Source organism: Palaemon carinicauda, chromosome 20 (genome assembly GCF_036898095.1).
Source record: "Palaemon carinicauda isolate YSFRI2023 chromosome 20, ASM3689809v2, whole genome shotgun sequence".
In the NCBI taxonomy this organism is placed as follows: Eukaryota; Metazoa; Arthropoda; class Malacostraca; order Decapoda; family Palaemonidae; genus Palaemon; species Palaemon carinicauda.
In genome coordinates, this window is record NC_090744.1 from 67930517 (window position 1) to 67958170 (window position 27654).

At 41.4% G+C, this 27654-nt stretch overlaps 1 protein-coding gene across 1 annotated transcript in view; it reads right to left on the reverse strand.

Moving 5' to 3' along the window:
• Positions 1-23105, reverse strand: part of LOC137659511 (uncharacterized) — a 47387-nt gene extending 24282 nt beyond the window's left edge. The window contains exons 1-4 of the mRNA XM_068394387.1: positions 23029-23105; positions 22624-22689; positions 18519-18764; positions 17470-17626 (exon numbers count right to left, since the gene is read on the reverse strand). Of these exons, the coding sequence (XP_068250488.1) occupies positions 17470-17626; positions 18519-18649 (288 nt within the window). The 5' untranslated portion in view covers positions 18650-18764; positions 22624-22689; positions 23029-23105. The remainder of the gene's footprint in view (positions 1-17469; positions 17627-18518; positions 18765-22623; positions 22690-23028) is intronic.
• Positions 23106-27654: the final 4549 nt, after the last annotated feature.

The window sequence follows — 27654 nt, forward strand, 5'->3', positions numbered from 1 at the left end:
AAAAATTATTCATATTTTCATTTAAACAATTCTATACAAATTCTGGTTTTCAATTTGAATTGGGTGGTTAAAGATTTACCTATCTTTTAGGGCTGGCTCAAGGTGGAGTGGAAAGCTTGGGACAGGAGTACATCTGCCAATGCTTCTAGGTTTGCTTTACCAGAAGCAATCGCTACTCCAAGTGAACTAGCATCAACTGACAACCAACTATATACAATAAATTTGTCAAGATTATTTAAAATCTACAGATGTTAGTTTCTGTATTACAAATAAATATTTGTTATAACACGGTCGTTTGTTCTAAGTCATTTTTTCTGCTCAGCTGCTGGTTTAAGTCTAGTGCATGCCTTCGGAATCTTGTTGAAGATTTTGTTCGCCAGGTCCACCTGGAAGGCGTATAGAAGAGGTCTAGTCAAAGCTGACTTACACGTAGTTATTATGGTGGAAGCCAAGCCTTGTTCGTGAAGGTGGATGAAGAAGGACAGGCAGAAGTCTATTGAGATTTCCGTCGGCTTTTTTGCTTTTACAAGAGCAACCCACTTCTTCCAAGATGATTCATATTGTCTTCTGGTTGACTTTAACTTGTATGCTTCTAGAAAGTCTATACTGTTTTTCGAGAAAATCGTGAGATGGAGGTTTTGGGTTTTCTGTGATGAAACGAAGAATGTCGACTTCTGAACCAATTGGGATACAGCTGGGTTTGCTAGAGGGAACAGCCTCAACTTAAGTTCTATCACCAGAGGGAACCAATTGCTCTTGGGCCACTTGAGGGCCACTACTGCTGCAGTTCCCTTGAAGGATCTCGGCTTGTTGAGGACCTTCAGCAGGAGATTCGTTGGAGGGAACAGGTAAATATGGGTCCATCTGTTCCAATCAAGGGACATGGCGTCCGTCGCCTCTGCCAGAGGGTCCTCGTATGGGGCTACGTATCGAGGTAGTTTCTTGTTGTCGCTAGTTGCGAAGAGGTCGATCTGCAGTTCTGGGACTTTTTTCAAGATAAAGGAGAAGGAGTCTGCGTCTAGGGACCATTCTGACTCTATCGGCTTTAGCCTGGATAGAGCGTTCGCTGTCACATTGCGGAACCCTTTTAGGTGAACTGCTGATAAGTGCCATCTCTTCTTTCTTGCTAAACGAAAGATGGCTAGCATCACGTGATTGATGTAGGGCGATCTCAAACCTTGTCGGTTCAGACATCTCACAATCACTTTGCTGTCCAAGACCAGCCTGATGTGGGCTCATCTGTGAGGAGATAGCTTCTTCAACGTCAGGAGGACTGCCATGGCCTTCAAAATATTGATGTGAAAGGTTTTGAACAGGGATGACCAGGTCCCTTGAGGTTCCCTTTGATGGGAGTGACCTCCTCATCCTTCCGTTGAGGCATCCGTGTGGATGGTCACCGATGGTGGAGGTGGCTGTAAGGGAACAGTCCTTGCTAGGCTCTTGACCTTTGACCACGGATTGAGAAGCGATCTTAGTAAGGTCGGTACCGGTCTCTGTAGATCTCTTCATGCGTTTGATGCTTATCTTCTCCAGACTCCTGACGCATCTTTCAGTTGTGCTCTTAGCACTGGGTCTGTTACTGCTGCAAACTGGAGAGAGCCCAGTACTCTTTCCTGTTGGCGTCTTGAGATCCTGTTGGATTTCAGTAGTCTCTTGACAGAACCCGCGATCTCTCTCCTCTTCTTTGGTGGAATGGAGAGACGGTGTGACTGCAAGTTCCAATTGATTTCCAGCCATTGAAACTCCTGAGCTGGTTAGAGGTGAGACTTCTTGTGGTTGATTTTGAATCCCAGATGTTCCAGGAACTAGATCACTTTCTTGGATGCCTGCAGACACGCATTCTTGGATGCTGCCCACACCAGCCAGTCGTCCAGGTATGCAGCTACCTGAACGCCTTCTAGGCGTAGTTGTCGTAAGACTGCATCCGCAAGTTTCGTGAAGATCCTTGGGGCTATATTTAGTACGAAGGGCATGGCTCTGAAGACATACTTTGTCTTCTGTAACTTGAATCCTAGGTAGGAGGTGAGGGGGCGACTGACTGGAAAGTGCCAGTAAGCAACTGCCAGGTCTATTGAGACTGTGTACGCCCCTTTCGGTAACAGGGTCCTTATGTGTTGAAGGGTTAACATCCTGAACTTGTTGTTCTCGATGAATTTGTCGAGTGGCAACAAGTCTAGAATGACTCTGAGTTTGTCCGAGTCCTTCTTGGGAACACAGAACAGCCTTCCCTGGAATTTGATGGACTTTGCTTTCCTTATAACTTTTTTGTTCAAGAGTTCTAAGGTATATTCTTCAGGTAAGGGGGTGGAGTGCTGGAAGAACTGAGGAAATGAAGGTTGAGATCTGTTCCATTTCCATCCTAGTCCATTCTTGATTAGGCTGTGGGCCCAGGGATCGAAGGTCCAACGATCCTGAAAGTGGTGGTCTCCCTCCTACCTGGAGCATCTCATTGCTTAGATGGTCCTGAGGGTTTGCCACCCTGACCACGTCCTCCCTTGCCTCGTGAGGGGTTTCTTGAGGAGCCCCGTCGAGATCCTCTTCCTTTCGGGCGAAAGGTAGTGGTGTGCCTCTCAAAACATGGGTTGAAGGCTGGTGACTGGGCTACCAGCTGTTGAGGCACCACTTGGAAGGTGGTCTCTGGTTGAGCGACTACTTGGGGCATCGCGGTCATGGTAACCGTGGGATGTTGCTGTACAGGCCAAGAAGGTAGTCTTGGCTTCTTTGTCTTCCTCTTAGGTTGGGGACCAGCGTCAGGGGAAGACTTTCTCTTCGAAGAAATGCCCCACATTTGGAGAAGGTTCCTATTCTCCGTGGCAGCTTTCTCGACTAATTCTTGGACCACTTCCTTTGGAAAGAGGTCCTTACCCCAGATACAGGAAGTAATCAGCTTCCTGGGTTCGTGTTTGACCATTGCATTGACAAACACAAACTCCCTACAGGCCCTCTTGGCCTTCACGAAAGCGTACAAGTCTTTGACGAGGGTGGCCATGTGCATCTTGGCCAGGACCGTGTACATATCTGGGGTGCTGGTAGTGCCTGCACACATCTCTATGCAGTTCTGGAGGGAAAGGGAAGCAGCTAGCCTCTCCTTTGTCTCCTCTTCTCTTCGCAGGAGAAAGTCCGATAGCTTCGGTAGGTTCTCGCTGAACTGTTGTCCTGCGATGTCTGCATCAAGCTTCGCTACTGAGAAGGTTAGGTGGACCTACTTCCATTCCTTCTCATCTGTGGGCAACGCCAGAGACAAAGGCCTACACTCCTCTAGTGTAGGGCATAGTTTTCCTGCATCAATGGCCTTTAGCACACTTTGAAGAGCCTTCGACGTGAAGGGGAAAGCTCTTGAAGAAGGAGCAAGAAAAGTAGGGTGTTTTTTGCTCAGTGCAGAAACTCTCGAGTTAGTGTACCTTGCCTTCTTCAGGCTACTCGTCAAGAGAGCCTGTGCCTTGTCGTGGTCGAAGACCATGACCTCCTTTGGTTCCGTCTCTTCTTTAGACGCTGGCTCACTCTTCAGACGGATAAAACACTCCGGGTAAGCCTCAAAGTTTGGCCAAAATTCAATGTCATCCAGGTGGATGGCTCCCATCTTCTCTGAAATGTAGAGATTGCCATTGGTAATCGGCATACCTCCAGAGATTGGTCTCAGAGCAGGGTGGTAGGTCCTTCAATCTAGGTCACTTGTAAGACCCACGGGAGGTGATGATCCGAGTTGCTTCACGGAACTCCTTCGTCATTTTCTCCTTCATGTCTACGTTTTCTTTAGGTAGAGCGTGCATTAGCGTAGTAAAGTAGGCCAAACCTGCTTCACCCAGCGAGTCTAATGGAGGGGTAGGAGCCAAAGACGGTGTCGGCTGGAATGCCGGCATAGGCAGAGGGGAGTCCTCCGCTTCTGTCGAGTCGAGATCCTCGTCTCCTCCGGGTGATAGAGCCACCTCTTCCTCAGGATCTTCTTGAAGGAGATCCTTTTCCATGTCTATGGACACTTCAGACATCCTCTCCTGATTGATGTCCATGCCTTGTAAAGCTTCACTGACATCGGCCTCAACTGCGATCTGGACGCAAGGAGCCCCGGGTCGTGCCTGGGGTACGATGGCATCAGCTGTTGCCTTTGGGGAACAGCAAGCTTCTCATCATGTCGTTGGGAAGGTACGGTCCGGGAGAGTTCTTCTGGAACATTCGTACCGATTTCCGAAGCTTTTCTCTTGCTGCATCCCTCAACTCCGTTGACTTGGGATCGCCGAAACCTCGGTCACCAAGGCCGAGCAGACGTTGCAGTCCTTGGGGTCCCAATACCTCAACGTTTCGGTTGCAACTGAGCAGGCGGCATGAGACCTGCACATAGTGTGACCACAAAAGTTCCTACTTTTGTGGTTAGAGTACATCACCTTGCCTTTCTCCTTTGGCTCCTCCTGTAAAAAAAGGGAAATGAAATGAGTGTACGGTAATTTATCACACTTGATATATATATATATATATATATATATATATGTATATATATATATATATATATATATATATATATATATATATATATATATATATATATATTTATACATATATATATATATGTATATATATATATATATATATATATATATATATATATATATATATATATATATATATATATATATACATGCAAAAAATAGTATTACCTTTACCATTATAGCTTAAGATATTAAGCTAGAAAGGAAATAGGAAAAACACATACTTGTGTCTCCTGTCCAGCCAATTGCTGTGACCTCCCTCAATATTAATGTTTAGAATTTCCTTACTTAAGGAAAACTAGAGTGGAAGGGCTCTAACTCTAGAGTTAGAAAGTGTATACTAGCACTAACCCTTCCATAAAGGAATATTAATATTGTAGGGTAAAAATATAAGATCTGATGACTTATAGTTCATCAGGGTATTGAAGGAATACTTCACTTCAATATTATAATTGGTCTCAACAATGGACTGTGAGAGAATACACAGAATATGTTGGAAAATATAATCTACTGTACAATTTATACTATAGTTTTCTGCCTACACTATGTACTATACTGCAGAAATACTGGCTACTGTATAAGCTTATACTGTAGTTCTGCAGGCTAGGCTAGCACTTGATGGCACTAGCCGACAGAGAGAAAGAAAGCATGGATAGAAGGGCTACCTTTTTGGGCTCAAGCCATGTCGTCCTGATGGAAGGTTCCTATTGGTAGCTTTCTAAGGGATATTTGGCTACAGTGATATTCCCAGAGAATTGACCTTTAGGTCTCCAGAATTCTAACTCCTGGCGCGAATATCCTTCTCTTAAGGATATCGCATAATATCAGGGGACGTATATCTTGATACGACACATGGCATTCTTCACCCCAAATAGCGTTTTCGTTTCGTGGGGGAAGAGTGGCGAAACTGAAGGGGAGCCATTATCAAGGTTACCCTTCCTCCCGTACTATTACGAGTATCCAAGATGGCGCTCATTCCTATTTCAGTAGCAATTTCGCATGGTGGTTTTCCCTGTTTATCTAACGTTTTTTATCGTTATTGAGAGGATTTATCATGCAATCTCCAGCTTCTTCTGCCTCTGGAAAGTTGAGTATTTATTCTTTACAGTGTATAATTTTTAGCTCCTGCTTCACTGTGAAATTAGTTTAATTTATTGTGTTATGGAGCTTGGCCGGTCACCGGAGGCGCCATGGGCGCTGTCGTTTGTTATGCATGTGTTATTTAGTTAGCAGAACGACATTCCCGGTTGTAATAGCATTAATAAATTATGAAAGCTATTTAGGAACAATTATACTAGTAAAGATATACTTATGCATGCAAATTTCCTCTTCCTTATGTCGATCGTATACATTAGAGTTTTGGCAATTTAGGTAACCGAGATCTCGCTCCGCGCTGGGCTACCTAGCCTATGCGCTTTAGTATGCTTTCATACATTATCCCCGTTTACCCTCATGTATTGTTTTATTAATTCAACGGGAGATAGTATATCTCCTAGAATTAATTATATACCTCAATACTCGTCTCCTGTGGAGATTCAAGGGTAATCCCTCCTTCCCCCTGAGTGCCGCCATAGCCAACAACCCTATCTTGGTCTTGCCATAGAGTAGTTCACTCCGGCAACAGGGCGAGTAGTCACTTCCCTGCCAGCTTATAGCTGTTGGCATAGGAGACGAAGCCTCCCTAGGCCGCACTTGAAGTGGTAGTATGATGCCGCCACCTTCTCCCCTGCGGTCTAGAAGACTAGTCCTGTTTCGGCAGACCCTAGGCTGAAGAATAGATATTCTTCTGCCGCCTAGGATGACGTCGATACTGAAACAAAGTTTCACCCTTGTGTGGAAGTGGCGGTAATCCTGCCGCCTTCTACAGTTGATACAGGACCCTTTTCCCTGCCCCTCTCTGTTCTTTAGCGATGGCCTAGCTATCGCAATACTTTGGCCGTCGTCCTACAATCTCACCGCTTGCCGGATAGATTGTGGTGCCAGCCGGGCTCCTACATAAGAAGCTGTATAGTCATTCAGTCTTTCACTTATGGACGCAAGGCTCCAGGAAAGGTTGTGCCAGCTTTGACGGCTGCCGGTGGGAGACCCCTCTGCTGTTGAGTGTTCTTCAGTCCTTCCTTGGACTGCCTTCCACATTCCTGAAACCGGCAGCGACCTGCAACGGATCTTGTGGCTGGATGGAAGCTTGAATTATGCATTCTCCCCTTCCATTTGAACCCTCATTCCGGAGGTAGGCAGTAAGATTATGTACTTACACCCTTATTTATTGTAAACACATTTTAATAAGGCAGCCCTCCACTCCATGCTTTCTCTCTCTCTGTCAGCTAGTGCCGCCAGGTACTAACCCAGCCGGCAGCATGCTGGGCCGATGCCGTCAGGTACTATCTCAGCCGGTGGCATGCCGGCTGGACCGGTGCCGCCAGGTACTACCCAGCCGGCGACATGCCGGCCGGACCGTGCCGCCAAGTGCTAGCCTAGCAGGCAACATGCCGGCTGAACTACAGTATATGATTATACAGTAGCCAGTATATTTGCAGTATAGTATATACTGCAGATAGAAAACTATAGTACTGTATGTATTATATAGTAGTTATTTTCCAACATACCTTGTGTATCCTTGCACAGTCTATTGTTGAGACCAATCCTATATTAAAAGAAAAGATTTCCTTCAATACACTGATAGTTAATCAGTTAACAACTTACCCCACAATATTAAAGAATTTAAGAAGGGCCAGTGTTAGTATACACTTATTCTATCCCTAGAGGTTAGAACCCCTCTCTTTGAGTTTGCCTTGATAAGGAAACTCTATAACTTTAATATTGGGGGAGGTCAAAACAGTTGGCTGGACAGGAGACACAAGTATGTGTCTTTCCTGTTTTCCTTCTAGCTTACTATCCTAAGCAATAATGGTTAAAATATTAATATTTTGCATAACCTGTTTATCATGTGAGATAAACAACCACATACTCATTTAATTTTCCTTCCTTTACAGGAGGAACCCCAAATCAAGTGCAACGTGATCTTCTGTAACCACAGGAGTAGGAACTTCTGTGGTCACAAAGCGTGCAGGTCTCATGCCCCTGCACCATCACTACCGAAACCCTGCGGTACTGGGACCCCCAAGACTGCAACATCTGCTGGACCTTGGTGACTGAAGGTTTCGACGACCCCAAGTCAACAGAGTCAAGGGATGCAGCACGAGAAAAGCTGCGCAAATGGGTACGAGAGTTCCAGAAGAAGTCTCCGGGACCGTACCTGCCTAACGACAGGATGCGTAGCTTGCTGTTCCCGAAAGTGGGTAGTGAAGCTGTCGTGCCCCAAGCACGACCTGGACCTCCCTGCGTCCAGATTGCCATCGAGACGGATGTCAGTGAGGTGTTGCAAGGCATGGGCATTCACCAGGAGGAAAGGATGTCTGAAGTGTCCACGGACACGGAAAAGGATCTCTTGAAGGATGATCCCGAGGAGGAGTCTACTCTACCTCCGGAAGAAGAAGATGATGTCGAGTCGGAGTCCCTTCCGTCTGTGCCGACACCAGAGCCATTACCCTCGACATCTTCCACTTCTACCCTTCCATTGGACAACATGAGCCAGGCACTGGCCCATATTACGGCCTTAATGGAGAACATTCGTAAGCATGGCGAAGCAAGGGAAGCAAGACTCGAGAGAGATCTCCGTGAAGCTCGACTCATCGCCTCCCGAGGGTCATACAAGCGACCCACAGTCCAAGACCTCCTACCCTGCTCCAAAACCAATCCCTGGAGGTATGCGGAGTTTATGCCAATTACTAACGGCAAACTCTACATCTCAGAGAAGATGGGAGCCATGCCCTTAGACGACATCCAGTTCAGGCCAAGCTTTAATGCTTACCTAGACTGCTTCATTCGACTGAAACAGGAGGCAGTGTCAAAAGAGGAGACGGAACCGAAGGAGGTCATGGTTTTCGACCACGACAAGGCACAGGCTCTAATGTCAAGCAGCCTGAAGAAGGTGGGTTACACGAACTTGAAAGTGTCCACCTTGAGCAAGAAGCATCCTACCTTTCTTGCTCCTGCTTCAATAGCCTTCCCCTTTACATTGAAGGCTTTTAAAGCTGTTGCCAAGGCAGTGGAGGCAGACAAACCCTGCCCTGCACTGAAGGAGTGTAGGCCTCTGTCGTTAGCCCTGTCCATGGAGGATAAGGAATGGAAAGAAGTCAACCTAACCTTCTCAGTAGGGAGATTGGATGCAGATATTGCGGGACGACAGTTCAGTGAGAATCTCCTGAAACTGTCTGACTTTCTCTTGCGTAGGGAGCAAGAGATGAATGAGAGACTTACAGCATCCCTATCCCTACAGAACTGCATCAAGATGTATGCAGGCCTGAAAAGCACCCCAGACCTGCTCATGGTCATGGCCAATATGCACATGGCTACCTTAATAAAGGACCTGTACGCCTTTATGAAGGCTACGAGAGCCTGTAGAAAGTTTGTTTTTGCTGCAGCAACAGTGAAACACGAACCAGGAAGCTGATATCTTCCAATGTCTGGGGTAAAGACCTCTTCCCGAATGAAGTGGTCAAGGATGTAGTTGATAGAGCCGCCACAGAGAATAGGAACATTCTCCAGAAGTGGGGCATCTCATCAAAACAAAAGTCTTCCCCGGATGTGGGTCCCCAACCTAACAGGAAGACCAAGAAGCCCAGACTACCCTCTCGGCCTGCCCAACAACATCCCACAGTCATCATGACAATGGTGCCCCAAGTGGTTGCTCAGCCACAAACCACATTTCAAGTGGTGCCTCAGCAGCTGGTTGCCCAGTCACCAGCATTCAACCCTGGGTTTGAGAGGCAAACCACTACCTTTAAGTCCCAAAGGTAGAGGCTCTAGACCGGGCTCCTCAAGACACGCCTCACGAGGTAGGGGAGGATGCGGCCAAGGAGGTAAATCCTCCGGACAATCGAAGCAATGAGATGCTTCAGGTAGGAGGGAGGCTCCAACACTTTCAGGATCGTTGGACCTTCGATCCTTGGGTCCACAGCCTAATCAAGAAAGGACTTGGATGGAGCTGGAGCAAGCCTCCACCATCATTTCCTCAATTCTTCCAACAATCCACCCCCTCATTGGAAGAATTTATCCTAGAACTCTTGAGCAAACGGGTAATAAGGAGAGAAAAGTCCATCAAATTTCAGGGAAGGCTGTTTTGTGTTCCCAAGAAGGACTCAGACAAACTCAGAGTCATTCTGGACTTGTCGCCACTCAACAAGTTCATCAAGAACAGCAAGTTTAGGATGTTAACCCTTCAGCACATAAGGACCCTGTTACCGAAAGGGGCGTACACAGTCTCAATAGACCTGGCAGATGCTTACTGGCATCTCCCAGTCAGCAGCCCCCTCTCCTCCTACCTAGGATTCAAGCTACAGAAGAAAAAGTATGTCTTCAGAGCCATGCCCTTCGGACTAAACATAGCCCCAAGGATCTTCACGAAACTTGCAAACGCAGTCGTTCAGCAACTACCCCTAGAAGGTGTTCAGGTAGCAGCATACCTGGACGACTGGCTGGTGTGGGCAGCATCCAGGACGGCTTGTCTGCAAGCATCCAATAAAGTGATCCAGTTCCTGGAACATCTGGGATCCAAGATCAACTTCAAGAAGTCTTGAATCTCAAGCTCAGGAGTTTCAATGGGTGGGAATCCATTGGAACTTGAAGTCACACCGCCTCTCCATTCCCCCAGGGAAGAGGAGAGAGATTGCAGGGTCTGTCAAGAGACTACTGAAATCCGACAGGATCTCAAGACGCCAACAGGAAAGAGTACTGGGCTCTCTCCAGTTCGCAGCAGTAACAGACCCAATGCTAAGAGCACAGCTGAAAGATTCGTCAGGAGTCTGGAGAAGATACGCATCAAATGCTCAAAGAGATCTAAAAAGACCGATACCGACCTTACTACGATTACTTCTCAAGCCGTGGTCGAAGGCCAAGAACCTAACGAGGACTGTACCCTTGCAACCACCTCCACAATCGGTGACCATCCACACGGATGCCTCGACGGAAGGATGGGGAGGTCACTCCCATCAAAGGTAAGTCCAAGGGACTTGGTCTTCACTGTTCAAGACCTTTCACATCAATATTTTGGAGGCCATGGCAGTCCTCTTGACGTTGAAAAAACTGTCCCCTCGCAGATCAGCCCATATCAAGCTGATCTTGGACAGCAAAGTGATAATGAGATGTCTGAACCGACAAGGCTCAAGATCGCCCCATATCAACCATGTGATATTAGGCATCTTCCGTCTAGCGAAAAAAAAAGAAGAGATGGCACTTATCAGCAGTTCACCTACAAGGGTTCCGCAATGTGACAGCGAACGCTCTATCCAGGCTCAAGCCGATAGAGTCAGAATGGTCCCTAAACGCAGACTCATTCTCCTTCATCTTGGAACAAGTACCGGAACTGCAAATTGACCTCTTCGCGACGAGCGACAACAAGAAACTACCTCGATACGTAGCCCCACACGAGGCGACGGACGCCATGTCCCTAGATTGGAACGAATGGACCGGGATTTACCTGTTCCCTCCGACCAATCTCCTGCTGAAGGTCCTCAACAGGCTGAGATCCTTCCAAGGAATGGCAGCTCTAGCGGCCCCCAAGTGGCCCAAGAGCAACTGGTTCCCTCTGATAATGGAACTGAAGCTGAGGCTGGTCCCTCTACCAAACCCAGCACTATCTCAATGGGTTCAGAAGTCGCCTGTCTTCGCTTCATCACAGAGAACCCAAAACCTTCATCTCATGATTTTCTCGCCTTAGCGGTTCAGAAAAGATTTGAAATCTCAAAAGGCAGTATATACTATTAAGAGGAATACAAGTCCAAGTCAACTAGAAGACAATATGAATCGTCTTGGAAAAAGTGGGTTGCTTTCGTTAAAGCAAAAGGACCAAAAGAAATCTCAATAGACTTTTGTCTGTCCTTCTTTTTCCACCTTCATGAACAAGGTCTGGCAGCCAACATGATAACTACGTGTAAGTCGGCCCTGACTAGACCTCTTCTATACGCTTACCAAGTGGACCTGATGAACGAAATATTTAACAAGATCCCGAAGGCATGCGCTAGACTTAGGCCTGCAGCTCCTCCGAAGCCCATTTCATGATCCTTGGACAAGGTCCTACATTATGCTTCAACCATGAACAATGAAGATTGTTTTCTTAAGGATCTAACCCAAAAAGTTATTTTCCTGTTCGCTATAGCCTCAGGGACTAGAGTTAGTGAAATAGTAGCCCTATCCAGAAACAAGGGCCACATTCAGTTCACAGAAGTGGGAGAACTGAATCTCTTTCCTGATCCTACCTTTCTCCCCAAGAACGAGCTACCCACTAAGAGATGGGGTCTCTGGAGAATTTGCCCTCTGAAGGAAGATGTCTCTCTATATCCAGTAGAATGTCTAAATGTCTATCTTCGAATAACTTCAGACTTCAGGGGAGGACAGCTCTTTAAAGGAGGAACGTCAGGATCAAACTTATCCCTAAAACAACTGAGGGCGAAGCTCACCTACTTCATTCGCAGAGCGGATCCTGACAGTACACCCGCAGATCATGATCCAAGAAAAATTGCTTCATCACTGAACTTTTTTCAGTATATGGACTTTGAGCGTCTTCGCTCATATACTGGATGGAAGTCATCCAGAGTGTTCTACAAACATTATGCGAAGCAAGCGCACAAACTGAAGCATTATGTGGTGGCAGCAGGTAGTGTATTAAAACCTGTCGTCTAGTACTGCGATGAACAGTGAATTGATTAGGACTATCAATTCAGGTGAAAAGGTGTTGACACCTTCCAGTGCAATACTGTTTAAGTGGGTGTCACCATGGTGACACTAAGACTGTTCAAAATTTCAGGTGTAGAATAATACAGTTAACACTTGTGCCGTGTGTACATTGTACAGTGTTGATAATATACAACATTTACAGAAAATTATATTGAAAATTTTTATAAAATTTTCAAATTTCATAGTGGCACTAATCATTTCTTCCCTTTCAGGTAGAAAACTTTTCTGTCTAAAGTTGTATGTATAATTCCCTTAACATGATACACTTGCTATTCTGTTTACTCATATATCGTAAATAAATGTCTATTAAAGTGTAATTGCTTCTTATTTTGCCCTGCAATTAGCACAATAAACATAACCAGAGTTCTCTTACTTATCTATCTAGGTAAACCTCATATTATTGTATGCTTACAAACAATGGATATAGTTGATACTTATTGTTCCGACAACATATACAAACCGTGAGACTTTTTATATCTAGTTGATACTTATGTTTGTTCCTACAATATATGCAAACCTTGAGACCCTTTTCTACTGTCTAGTATGACTCTTACCTGCAGGGGGCAGGAAGCCCTAACATTGTCCAGGATTAGTGGTGATGACGTATAACGGTAACGTCATATGTCTCAATGGTCCGGATGACCATAGAAAAAATTTTCCTAAGGTTAATGCACTTATGAAAATCCACAGATACAGTACTTTCAAGTAATTCTCTAGTAAACTTCCATCAGGACGACATGGCTTGAGCAAAAAAAAAAACGGATTTTGAAGAAAAACGAAAAATCTATTTTTGGGTGAGATGGCCATGTCGTCGTGATGGACCCGCCCTCCTTTTCCATAGAAAAGGCTTAGGCAAGATTCCTCCCAAAACTTCTATATCTGTAGCACCATGCTCAATTTTACAAGGAATGAGCGTCATCTTGGATACTCGTAATAGTACGGGAGGAAGGGTAACCTTGATAACGGGCCCCCTTCAGTTTCGCCACTCTTCCCCCTCGAAACGAAAACGCTATTCGGGGTGAAGATTGCCATGTGTCATATCAAGATATACGTCCCCTGATATTATGCGGTATCCTTAAGAGAAATTTTAATGATATTCATGCCAGGAGTTAGAATTCTGGAGACCTAAAGGTCATTTGTGTGGGAATATCACTGTAGCCAAATATCCCTTAGAAAGCTATCAATAGGAGCCTTGCATCAGGACGACATGGCCATCTCACCCAAAATTAGATTTTTCGCATCGCTTCAAAATCCGTTTATTATTATAGTTTAGTACAATAAATAAGGATGTAGGTTCAACTGTCCCTACTGCCTTCTTCCAGAATGAGGGTTCTAATGAAAGGGGGGAATGAATCATTCTAGCTTCCACCCAGCCACAGGATCTGTTGCCGGCTACTCTGCCGGTTCCATGGATGTGGATAGCAGTCCAAGAGAGGACTGAAGAACACTCAAAGACATCGGTGTCTCCCACCGGCAGCCGTCATGGCCGGCACAACCTTTCCCGGAGCCTTGCGTCCGTAGGAGGAAGGTCAGAGAGGCAATCAAGCCGCCTATGTAGTAGCCCGGCCGGCACCACAACCCACCCGGCAAGCGGGGAGATTGTAGGACACCGGCTAAAGACATTGCGATGGCTAGGCTATCGCTAAAAGGACAGAGGGGGGCAGGGAAAGGGTCTTGTATGTTGTGTTGGGAGAAGGCGGCAGGATTTCCGACTACTTCCAGTCAAAAATCAGAAACATTGTTTCAATATCAGCGCCGTCTTGGGCGGCAGAAGAATATCGATTCTTCAACCCAGGACCTTACCGAAACAAGACTTGTCTTCTAAACCGCAAGGGAGAAGGTGGCGGCAGTGTACTACCACTTTGGATGCGGGCTAGGGAAGCTAGGCTTCCTATTTCTGTAACTGCAAGCCGGCAGGGGAGTAACTATTTCCCCGGCGGTCGAGTTGCTGGCATAAAAACTGAATACTCTGAGTTACTGTCATAGATCAAAGCCGAGATACACATCAGCAAAGAGGGAAGACAGAAACACTAGCCTAGTCAGGCTGGTGTATTATTAGATGGTAATTGATGTATATTTACAGGAGAAATCTGCATCACGGATGAGAATCTCCTCCTTCACACTAGCTGGTGGGGATGGGGACCTTACAGGATTTACAAAATCTGGAGAAATCAGGGATTCCTGTAAAAAAATCTTGCTCTGGTTGATTGATTGTTGACGCAAGAAGATCATAATCACTCCATGGTTGTTGCCTAATGGCGACACTCAGAGGGAAGGAAGGGTTTACCATTAAATCTCGAAAAGAGACGAGTATCGAATTATATAAATAATTCTAGGCGATATACTATCTCCCAATGAATTGATAAAGCAATACACGAGGGTAAACGGGGATAATGTACAAAAGTATACTAAAGCGCATAGGCTAGGCTAGCCTAGCTAGGGTCGAGATCTCGGCTACGCTATATCACCGAGACTCTAACGTATACGATCGGTACATTTAAGGCAGGGGAAATATATGTGCATGATCTTATCTTCACTAGTATAATTTTGCCTAAATAGCTATAATTCATTAAAGCTAAATACCGGGAACGTCGTTCTACTGACTAAATAAGGCATATATGGCGAACGACAGCGTCCAAAATGGCGCCTCCGGTTACCGGCTAAGCTCTGATAAACACATCTAAATTATGCTAATTTAACAGTAAGAAGGGAGCTAAAAGTTATACACAGGAAAGATTAAATACTCAACTTTCCAGAGGGGGAAGATGCTGGAGAATGCATGATAAATCCTCGTAATAGCAACAGAAAACACTGAGAGCAAGCGGGAGTACACCGTGCGCAATTTGCTACAAAACAAGGAATGGGTAGCCATATTGGACCCTGTAGTAGTACGGGAAGGGGATCCACTGGGTAACCTTGATGACAGCTCCCCTTTGATTTCGCCACTCTTCCCCCTATTCGGGGTGAAGATTGCCATGTTTCGTATCAAGAAATACGCCCCCTGATATTATGCGATATCCCTAAGAAAAATTTTAAGGATACTCACGCCAGGAGTTAGAATTCTGGAGACCTATGATCAATTCTCTGGGAGTATCACTGTAGCCAAATATCCCTTAGAAAACTGCCTAAAGGAAACTTCCATCAGGACGACATGGCTTGAGCCCAAAAAGTACAGTATAAAGGGATACAAGAGTTCCAGATAATGGCTGATATGATTCTGCAGAGCTTACCACCGATCTATTCGGTGGTGAAGTTGCCCTCACAAATAATCGGGCGTTATGTTGGCATTCTTGGAATGGTGGCCACGTATTGATAGCAGTGCACTCAGCTGCCAAGTTAAATGTGAAACTCATGCTTTTGGAAGTGTGTTCAGGTGGAACGCGTGACCCAGCTTATGCGTTCCTGTTTTGATCCACGATAGGCTCACGCTTTTTTGTACCTACTTGAGGGAAAGAATGCACTGGCCACTTGTGCATCTGCAGACTCTAGGGAAGATTCGCACAAGGCAATCTTTCTGGTCATTTTGTACTTTGACTCCTCGTGAGGGTTCTGGAAGTGTTCATGCTTTTCTAGGGGAAAATTTACCATTCAGGTCCTCAGGCATTACTGGCGAGGCCGACTCACTAAGAGCTCTCACTCAGGAATAATATAACTCCTCAAATGTTAAATGAGGAGGAGGGGAAACCTATTGTTCACTTGCCAAGCAGTGTGAGAACCACGTTGGTGTATTATTAGATGGTAATTGATGTATATTTACAGGAGAAATCTACATCACGGATGAGAATCTCCTCCTTCACAGTAGCTGGTGGGGATGGGGACCTGACAGGATTTACAAAATCTGGAGAAATCAGGGATTCCTGTAAAAAAAATCTTGCTCTGGTTGATTGATTGTTGAGGCAAGAAGATCACAATCACTCTGAGTGTTCTCCACCACACAAACAATAATTGGATATAAACTTGATGCCATCCTTTGTTATTGGCGTCTCTGGAAAAATCCGATAACGAAGAATCAGACAGGGAAAATTCTTGGATCTTAAGAGAAGATTTCTGCTTCTTGTTCTCTTTGAAGGAAGAACCAATGGGTAACAATACCTTTTGGCTTTCTTCTGACGACGGGTGATTTTCTCCCATTGCGATTACTGTAGTATTCCCTACAAATCTCACGAAGGGAAGACATGGGGAACACTTCTTACCTCAACATGCAGGACATAAACAACAGGGATCTATATTCACCCGACTCATAAAGGTACCATAGGGATGACCTTCAAGGGCAGGAGAGGTTCTCATACATTCTTGAGAAGTACTCATGATCACAAGAATTGAAAAGGAAAAGCACAGCGTAGACACCGGTCGAGCAGATGTCCGTTTGACACAGCAACCAAGACAAAATGGGAGATTGAGCCACCAGCTCGTACACGCCTACCCAGAGCAAGTTGGAGCAGAGGACAACCATACAATGTAGCCAGGCACAAAGCATTTCTTTAATTTTGGTTGTAGTAAAAGGAGCAATAAAGTGTGACCTATATAAATGATGATGGTTTATATTTGCGTAAGCGCAAATGGGCTTCTCTCAAAATAATTTGAAAGGGCTTCTATTACTGTACATAAAAATCAAAATTATCTGTATGAGTAGGTTTTGATTAACTTAAAGCCTGGTTCACACTAAGCCAGTAATTTAGTCAAGTGGCGAGTAGTTAGTTACTACTTTCCTACTCAACTGATCAATTTCGTTCGCACAACCAGTCAAGTACAGTAAATTAGTGTGTAAGGCATCGCAAGATGAACAGGCAACGCAGCAAAGCTAAAAGGCTAATGGAAGGTATTGCAGTAGCTATTTTAGAGGAAGTGGAGGAAGAAATAAGTGTGTCAAAAAGAAAAAGATTATGGGAATGAAAATGGATTCAGAGAAGAAATCAACTAGGAGCTTCTAATTCACTTCTCAAGGAATTAGAAGTAGAAGATCCTAGAGAATACTACTCAACATTCAGAATGAGTCAAGAATGTTTTAACCTTCTGTTGATGAAAGTGCAATCACAAATTCAACGAAATGATACCCATTTAAGGAGTGCAGTTCCGGCAAAAACCAAATTACAGGCAGTTCTATACCTTCTTGCTACTGTGCAAGATGGCTCTGTTCCTTGGCAGGCAAGAATGAAATACTATAATTCAGACATAATTAAATATATGTATTTACCAAATTGCTTTCACTTCCCATTATTATTGCATTCATGTTCCCTAGGCATTCATCTAATATGGTGAACCATTTCACCGATGGAGTGTAAACAGAGTCCGTCCCGGCAACAGATTTTTTGGATTCCTTGATTTTTCTCAATTCTTGTGAGTAGGTTGATCTGAGAAGAAAACAAACAAATATAGAATAATAATGTAATTACATGAATAAAGCAAAACATATAGCCATTTTAACCAATTTTAACCTTATCACAACTGGAAAAAAATTACTAACATGATTACCGAGGCATAAAAATGGAAAATACCTGATGTTCTTGATTTTCGCTTTTATCTCCTTCTTTCCAAATCCAGGTATATACATGTTTTTTTTCAAAATCAGCGTAGGCACTTTGAATGATTTGTTTATTTTTATACTGTGGACATTTAACATTCCACAAGCTCTCGTGTTGTAAATATTTTGAAATAAATTTTAGTGCTGTCTGTTCATTCCATCGAAGTGCCATTTCTGCGGCAGCCTACAACTCATGAACTCCACTAAATTACTAAATTCAACACGTGTTCTCACTGGTTTAGTGGACGAATGACAAGTGAGTGGAGCTACTATTTGACCGTAAAAATAGAACATTTTGGATCGACTAAACACTAAATCACTAAATTGCTTACTAAACTACTTGACTAAACTGTTTGGTATTCAGACATGTTTAGTAGCTAAATTACTCGCCACTTGACTAAATTACTGGCATACTGTGAACCAGGCTTAAATAATGGCCATATTGTAAACAATTATGCCGTGATCACATTTACACTTTTGAGTAAAGAAAACAGATTCTTTCGTAAGACGATAACAAAGCAACTAGTATACCAAAGAAGATTTTGGTTCCGTCTGCATGAAACACTATGTGGCTTTTCAATTATGGATTTATTTAGGGATATATATATATCTTCTTTAGATCATGCAACGATGTTCAGATACAACCTTCATGACTAACCCAAGAAGAAAATCAGAGCTGAAGAATGTGTAATGTTACAGTTATAGGACCAAGCTATACTCACACGCTGACGCTGACAAGAGTCAGAACAGGAGATGCTGCGACATTCAGTTCATGGTCGTGAAGCAGTTGTAGGAGGTGACTAAACACATTGAAGATGGCGAGAGGTGTGGCATTAAAAATGGCGGGGGCCATGAAATGCTGGACAGGGGCTCTGGTGAGGAAGAACGAGCCACTATGTGACCTGAGGCCATCGGCAGCAGCTTCCTTGGCCTGTCATGGCTTGAATCCTCTCTGCACTTGATAATCCCTGGTGAACAAAAATAATAATGAAAACATAACGTAATAAGAAGGATAATCTGGTTAGATTGGATTTAAGAATTATGGCCAGGGAAGCCTTTTAGCACACTTGCAAAATGAGGAAAATCCCGTAGTTGCAGAATGAATGACGAGTTGAGAGGTTGGACAGCAAGATGAAAAAAATGGAAGTGGGAATGGAGGTATATTAGAAGTATAAAAAAGATACCTACAGTGAACCACTTGTAGTGTGTTGGTGGCACTACTCTTCTGAGGGGGATATACTGTATACATAATAGAAAAAAAGAAAAAAAATCATATTTTATGATGCGAAAAACCACATGATCAAAAACTACACATTAAAAATGGAAACAAGTTTGGAATGTGAAGTCTCATAGGGAAGTTTGAATGTTAAGTTTGCACATGAAGTTGAAAAATGAAGTTTAAGTCAGGTTTGAATGTAAAATTTGGAAGTGAGGTGTGAATGTGAAGTTTGGAAGCGAGGTTTGACAGTAATGTTTGAAAGCAAAGTTTGACGGCAATGTTTAAACGCAAAGTTTGAAAGCGAGGTTTAACCATGATGTTCAAAAGTGTGGTTTGAACAAAATGTTTCAAATGGAGGTTTGAATATAATGTTTGAAAGTGAGGTTTGAAAATGTTTGAAAGTGAGGTTTCAATATAACGTTTGAAAGTAAGGTTTAATCGTAACGTTTGAATAAAAGGTTTGAAGGCAAAGTTTGACAGTAATGTTTGGAAGTGAGGTTTGAAAGTAATGTTTATGTGGTTTGAACGTAATGTTTAAAAGAGAAATTATAACGTAATGTTTGAAAGCGAGGTTTGAATGTAGTTTAAAAGTGAGGCTTTAACGTAGAATTTGAAAGTGAGGTTTTAACATAATATATAAAAGTGAGATTTGAACATGAAGTTTGAAAGTGAGGTTTAAGCGCAATGTTTGAAAGCTCTTTGAATACAATGTTTGAAAGAGGTTTGAAAGTCAAGTTTTGAAGTGGTTTATATCAAATTTGAAAGTGAGCTCTGAACATAAAGTGTGAAAGGGAGGTTCGAACATAAGTTTGAAAGGGAGGTTTGAACAATGTTTGAAAGCAAGTTTTGAACACAATGTTTGAAAGTGAGGCTTAAACGTAATGTTTGAATGTAAGGTTTGAAAGTAGTAGTTTAGATGTAAGTTTGAATGTGAGGTTTGAATGTATAGATTGGAAGTGAGGTTTGAATGTATAGTTTGAGGGTGAGGTTAAAATACACAGTTTGAAAGTGAGTCTTGAACGAAGTTTGAAAGCGAGGTTTGAATGTAATGTTTTGAAGTCAGGCTTGGGCGTAATGCTTAAAAGTGTGGTTCGAACATAGTTTGAGAGCAAGGTTTAACTGCAACATTTGAAAGCAATGTTTAAATGCAATGTTTGAGTGAAGTTTAAACGTAATGCTTGAAAATAAGGATAGAACGGAATGTTTGAAAGCTAAGTTAGAATGTAAGGTTTGAGCGTAATGTTTGAACATAAAGTTTGAAACTGGCATTTGAACATAATGTTTGGGTGTTGTTTGAACAATGTTTGAAAGTGAGGTTTGAACGTAAAGTTCAAAGTTAGGCTTGAACGTAAAGTTTGAAAGTGAGGTTTAAACAATGTTTGAACGTGAGGTTTGTACATAACGTTTGAAAGTGAAGTTTGGAAGTGGTTTAAATGTAATGTTTGAAAGTAATTGACCGTAGTGTTTGAAAGATGTTTGAATGCAATATTTTTAAGTGAAGTTTGGAAGTGGTGTAAATATAGTTTGAAAGTGAGGGTTGAACGTAGTTAGAAAGTCAGGCCGAAACGTAGTCTGACAGGAAGGTTTGAACATAAGTTTGAAAGTGAGGTTTGAACGTAATCTTTGAAAGCGAGGTTTGAACATAATCTTTGAGAGCAAGGTTTAAACATAATCCTAGAAAACAAGGTTTGGACATAAAGTATGAAAGCGAGGTTTAAACATAGTGTTTCAAATATGTTTGATTGCAATGTTTGTAAGTGAAGTTTGGAAGTGGTTTACATATAGTTTGAAAGTGAGGTTTGAACGTAAGCTTGAAAGTGAGGTTTCAACATAAGCTTGAAAGTAAGGCCTAAACATAGTCTGAGAAGGAGGTTTGAACATAAGTTTGAAAGCGAGGTTTGACTGTAATCTTTGAAAGCAAGGTATGAATGTGAAGTTTGAAAGCAAGCTTTGAACGTAAAGTTTGAGAGTAGTTTAAATGTAATGTCTGAAATTGAAGTGAAAATTATGTTTGAAAGCGAGATTTGAACATGTTTGAAAGTGAGGTTTGAACGTAATGTTCGAAAATAAGATTTGAATATAATGTTTGAAAATGAGGTATGAACGTAAAGTTTGATCGTGAGGTTTGAATGTAAAGTTTGATAGTGAGGTTTGAATGTAAAATTTGCAAGTACGGTGTGAATGTAATGATTGAAAACAAGGTTTAAATGTATAGTTTGAAAGTGAAGTGGTTTAAATATAAAGTTTGAAAGTGAGGACTGAACATAAATATTTCATGTGTGGTTTGAACATAGAGTTTGAAAGTAAGGTTTAAATGTAAAGTAAGGTTCGAACATGTATATAAAAAGGGAGGTTAGAATGTAATGTTTGGCAATTAGGTTTGAGCATGTTTGAAAGTGAGGGTTAAACCTAATGTTCGAAAATAAGGTTTAAACGTATAGTTTGTAAGTTAGGTTTGAACGTAAAGTTTGAAAGTGAAGTTTGAACATGAAGTTTGAATGTGAAGTTTGAACGTAAAGTTTGAAAGGTTTGAACGTATCATTTGAAAGCAAGGGTTAAACACAAAGTTTTGAAAGTGAGGTTTGAACATAAAGTTTGTGAGTGAGGTTTGAATGTAATGTTTGAAAGTGAAGTTTAGAAGTGCTTTTAAAGGGAGGTTTGAATGTGAAATTTGAACTGAGGATTGGATGTGAGGTTTGCACATGGTCACTGAAAATGAAGTTTGAAAATGCATCACATTTATAAGAGGGAAAGGTTCACTCTGGGATATTTGGGAAATTTTCTAATGGTGCAACTTCATAAAAACTACGCACTGAGGTCCCGAATTATCTTAAAAATTGCTGCAGCTCATACATTACGATCTCTGTAAACATTGGTCCTCACACCCCCATAGATTGCAGCGGTGTTGTTTATACAACTCTACCAAGTTTAAAGTTGCGTCAGGGGACCAATAAAACTTGGACATGTTTAAACTTTAAAGAAGAGAAGGCAGAATTAGTATATCATAGGCATTGGTGAGAAAACCCAACTTCGTACATCAGGCAACGATATTATCAAACTCGTATCACTAATGTTTATCCACCGGGCAAAGGTCTTGATACTTTGGTAAAAATGCCCTAAATGCAATAAAAAAGAAAAAAAAAAACATTAGACAGAACTTTGCTCGATGCTTTTACGCCTTCTGACGTCACCTTAAAGAGAGTTCATTGTGTTGACTGAGTCTAAGAGTTTAGTATATTTCTCTTTATTACAACATTAGCTACAGACAACAGACGCAGCCTCCGATGTATTCTCTTTTGAAATTCTGTACGTGACACAGGTGGGGGCGGGGAGGTTAGGACCCAAGTCAGGTTAGGTGGAGGTACCTTAGGCCAGGACACATCCCATTGATGTCATTGTAAATAAAACAATGGCAAAGGCAGTTGGTTTAAGCATAGAATAAGCTTACGTAAAGGATGCAAAGATCCTTGAATAATGCATACAAGGCAGGATTTATGGACTACTGTCAATAGTGCAAAACCTCGAAATTTATATTTTCCTTCAGAAAAATTCCTTATTAACCAAAGTATTTTTCATACTGTTAATAGTGTGTCTGTAATGAATTTTACCTTTATTCCAGTGGTGAATGATGAGGATTTTCCTGCTTTCCTTCCAACCAAACCACGGGTTCCCACCTGTCAGTTGGGAAGGGACAATGGGAGAACGGTTCATTTGCGGATATTCAATGCAGGAAAAGCGGTTTTTCCCATAATAGTTTTGTCCCGTATTAAATAAACTATATTTTTACCTAAATAGACTAATTTGACCTTTGTACAACATGAGCACTAAAAGAAGCCTGAATTATGAATAACTTTACTGAAGTAGTCACAGAATGAAGCACACCAGAGCTAAGCCGGTTCACATTCGACATTCTTATTCTACATTTTATAGATAATTTCTGAATGTGCCACCTCTAATTATAGGTTAACTTAACAATAAAATTACATAACTTAGTTTAAAACACTAATATTTACAGGAAAGTAACTGAAAACGCACAAAAGTATATAAAACTTGTGGACGGAGGAAGACATTTTGTTTGTCTACTGTTACCATTCCATCAGCCATATTGTTAATGAAAAAAAAAATCCCTGAACCAAAATTATATCAAAATTCCCCTAAAATAAGAGCCAAATTTCCCCTAGCATTCTTCAACATGGTCTAAAGTTCTAAACCAAAGGCTATATACTGAAGGAAGATAGGGAGGCTGAGCCTAATAGCATTCAAATGAGTGTGCTCCATCTATTAAGTGAACAATTAAACATTCAGAGCGGTATTCCTTACGGGAATATAGGATGGAGTTCGACTGTAAATTTCCAACATATTATTTCATAATTTTCATTACTACGTCAGTATGTTTTATTCATATATTTATGACATTCTTAAATTTTAGGTAACTAAATTGTGATTTTACTAATAGGTACATTTATAGATTAAGAATACATATACTTATGTTTCTCAGTCTGTTTTTTTTTCAGAAACTTAATAGCTATATCTCTGATATATAATATAGTTGATTTTCTTGCAATTTCAAGTATTGTATATTGCAATTCTTTCTAAACATTCTATACAATATCACGTTCGAATAAAGTAAAACATACTGTATATCTGATTTGTTAAACTTAGTCATATGTTGTGGAGAATTTTTTATTTTAATTAAATGTTTGAGTGGGAACTTAGTCCGAGAAAGGCTCCCTACATCAGTTACACAAAGATCATCAGGGGAGGATAATGAGCACTTACACTCGGGGCACAAACACCCTGCTAATAACTTTACTGGCGCAGTTCCCTAACCATCACTCTTAAATACTAAAGGGGGAAATTTTACTGTCCAGAGGCCGGAGAACTCTACAAGTGAAAATAAAAGTAATTTACTGGCCTACTCTAGCTTTGTCAGGTCTATAGTCATCTTGCACACTTAGGCTCTGTTTCGATTCCGTCCCAGTGACCCCAGTGAGATGCTGGACAGGTATCTTACGTTAATGTACTTAGAGACAATAACAAAAATGGAAGCAGTGATGCAAAGTTTAAAAGTTTAAAGATAAGGATCTTTACCTTCGAAGCAGATATAATAATACAAGGCTTCTCGCTGAAACCACTTATAGACTTACTTAGGCTTACTCCTTTCAAATATCGGGTATTCTGCCCCGTGATCAAATATTCATAATTTGTTCATTGAAATAGATGAGGGAACAAAAATACGAAGGAGGTTTAATTAACCTAATATCGACTTATTTCACAAATTTACATTAAAAGGAAACAGACATCTTAAGAAACGCAAAAATGGTGTCAAAATAAAAAGCAATTCAAAATAATGAAAAATGGTTGGTTAGACACGTAGTCTGAAATAATCAATAATCAAAATTAGGTCGGACACGTGGCTCATGTGACCCAGAAACTGTACTAGTTTCATAAGCAAAAATGATATCGAAAAAATATATAGCCTACACACAATCCCACCGCACACAGTCCGAATTATGTACTAGCCAGATAAACTAAGCAAGTTAAAATTAGTCTAAACTAAGAAATTGGGGAATAACTAAGTGGCCACAATATGGTACCTGCAATCCTTGGAAGACAGTCCTTTGCCCTTAATGCCTGTTGACCGGAATGTCGTACAAGTTGGCACTTTGCACTCTTGACTGGCTCTCCCCTAAAATTCTCACTTTGGAAGATATGGTTTAATAGGCTCTTCTTCTTCTCTATCTCTCCGACCGGCAGGACTCCTATATGAGTCGAGTTTTGGGAAGAGGGAGGGGTGGGGGTGAGCCAGAGGTGCACAGATTAACTGACACGCAGGTCAGTCGGTCACGGCGACTTCCTAACGAATGGGGCTAAGGCCTGAGGTTAGAGTTGAGAGGGATCATCTAGCTTCACCTTTCCAGACAGATGGGAGTCATGATGCTCACGGTAATCCAGTGGAGGTGACTTTAGGACAGGATAATATATTGTTGCAAGGAGTGCATAGGAGGCAGGATTTTGTACTAAATACTCGGAGAAATCTTGCTGCTCTAAGGGAATTCATATATACAATAATCCTACCTATTCTGACTTGCTAAAAATTAAGTTTAAATGATTAATTAGCAATGGGCTGGTGCAATGGGCATACATCTTAAAATTAACAGACCTTAATTGGTATTGAGAAATAAAAGATGCATTAAAGTTAGCTGCATTAGAAATTATATTTAAATCAGTTTAGGAATTTATCTCGACCAACATAGTTTAAGGAAAGAACCAACATACGCCGGGGTTACTAAGGGTTCGGCCAGACCAAGCGCGGCTAGCGGCGAGGTTAGCGGCAAGAGGTTATGGCGGCGAATTGAAACCTTAGGTATCTTATGTAGGTGGCCAGATAGGAGGCGCGAGGCTTAGGTATCTTATGTAGGTGGCCAGATAGGAGGCGCGAGGCTTCCCGCGCCTCCTATCTGGCCACCTACATAAGATACCTAAGGTTTCAATTTGCCGCCATAACCTCTTGCCGCTAACCTCGCCGCTAGCCGCGCTTGGTCTGGCCGGGCCCTAAGGCCTTTGCTGTGCGTATCTACGCTGTGACGTCACGAGCATGGCGTACACTACTGTCAAGTTTATTTGATTTAGAATAGTTTTCCCGATGTTTCGGTAAAGAAAACTTAATGTAGGAGACAACGTTTAAGGGGTTGCTACAGTATTATTAGGAGAGAGCCAAAATTACGAATGAAAGAAGAGTAAAGAAAAATTCTTCACATATATGATGTGTAGGCATACATTTGATTACAGTTTGTAGGCCATTGTAGAATATGAGGTGTATATAAAATAAAATTGTAAATTTTTTCTTATTGAAATGGGAATACATGATGCACTCATGTATACTTTTTAGTAATAAAAACTAATAAATGTATAGATATACAAACAAAAGGAATAAAACATCTCACTTAATTGAATCACACAAAAATAATCAAAAGGGGATTGAAATAGTAATAAGGTAGCAAACAAGCCAACCAAAAATGAAAGATAAATCACATCAAGGGAACTTCAATAGATTATCCTTTAAAAAAAATTAAAGTAAATATTATTGCACATAAAAAAATTGTAAACCAAAACAAGAAAAAAATTATAACATACAAGCAAGCTAAAATGGCGTCATGAATTACATGCAAATAAACTCTAACATAATTATAAATGAGAAAACATAATACTAAAAAGGGATTTCTTCATGATTTGAATACATCGCGCAAACATAAGACAAAGCAATTTTGCAAACATAGAAAGCATAGACAGTAAACACATATTCACTGTACATGAAAATACGAATACAAACAAATACAGTATACAAATACTGTTAAATGTTAGTCTTTATCTAGGAAATAGAAAAAATAAGAAGACAAGGAACACTAACAAGATAACATGTTGAAGCAGTATACTCCTGTAAAGCTACTTAGGTGTGCAAACCTGCTGAAATATTCATGCACTTGTAAGTTAAATCAAATTTAAATGTAAGACATTCCATCAAACATGTTCCTAACGCCAAATAAGTCAGCTCCTGAGGAAATATCATTTAAATAGCTTTATGACCAAAAAAGACAAAAAAAAAGTTTGAAACAAAAAATGTACTGTGGATGCCTTTCCTTAATTTCCTATCCAATATCATTGGGGCTTACTGATTAGTAGCACATATTTCATGTATTATACTCTTAGTACTCACCGTACTTTATCCTTAGGAACCTGTGAAACACCAAGCGAGGATCGGTTTCTTTTCATTTATTGCAAACAACACACTTGTATGACTTATTCACTGTTGTCTCCCTGATTTCGTCTGTATCAACTGTCAAATTCTAGGTATAAACAAACAGACGATTTGTGATATACCTACACCACCATCTAAACACTGAGCAGTCAACTGTTGGGTTCACTTTGGAGCTGGCAACTAGTATATTAACATTCGTATTTTGAGCCTTCCTATCTTCCTTCAGCATATAGTCTTTGATCTAAACTACGTGTTACGTATAATCTTTTGGTTATAATGTGCTATGCAATTTCATTCAGATCTTTTTGTGATCATAAACAACATAATTTTGTTTCGTCAAAATGCTTTCCAAAACGTGTCCCTGAAATCCCCAGATTTTTCTTATTTGGTGATAATTTCCCTAAAAGCAGACGCCATGACACAAGACCTAAAACGAATCTATAATGTCAACAAGCCTAAATGGAAAATATCATATTGAAAGTCATATATAAATATAAATTTGAAACTATTGAATCATATTAATAATTTGTACTGTATACTCTCTAGTTCTTTCATTTCTTTTTCATTCATTACACCCCATGTCTCAATATTTCCAAACATTGTGGGTACTACTACTGTCTCATAAATCTTTATTCTCACTAGCAAGGCCAAATCTCCTACTCTGTTACTATCTCCATGCTTCCTAACTTCCTGTACCATGTATTCTATTTTTGCTTCCCTTTTGTTTATGCTGAGACTATGGTTCTCCTTTACCCTTAGTATAAATTCTCTCCAACGTATATATATATATATATATATATATATATATATATATATATATATATATAGGCCTATATATATATATATATATATATATATATATATATATATATATATATAT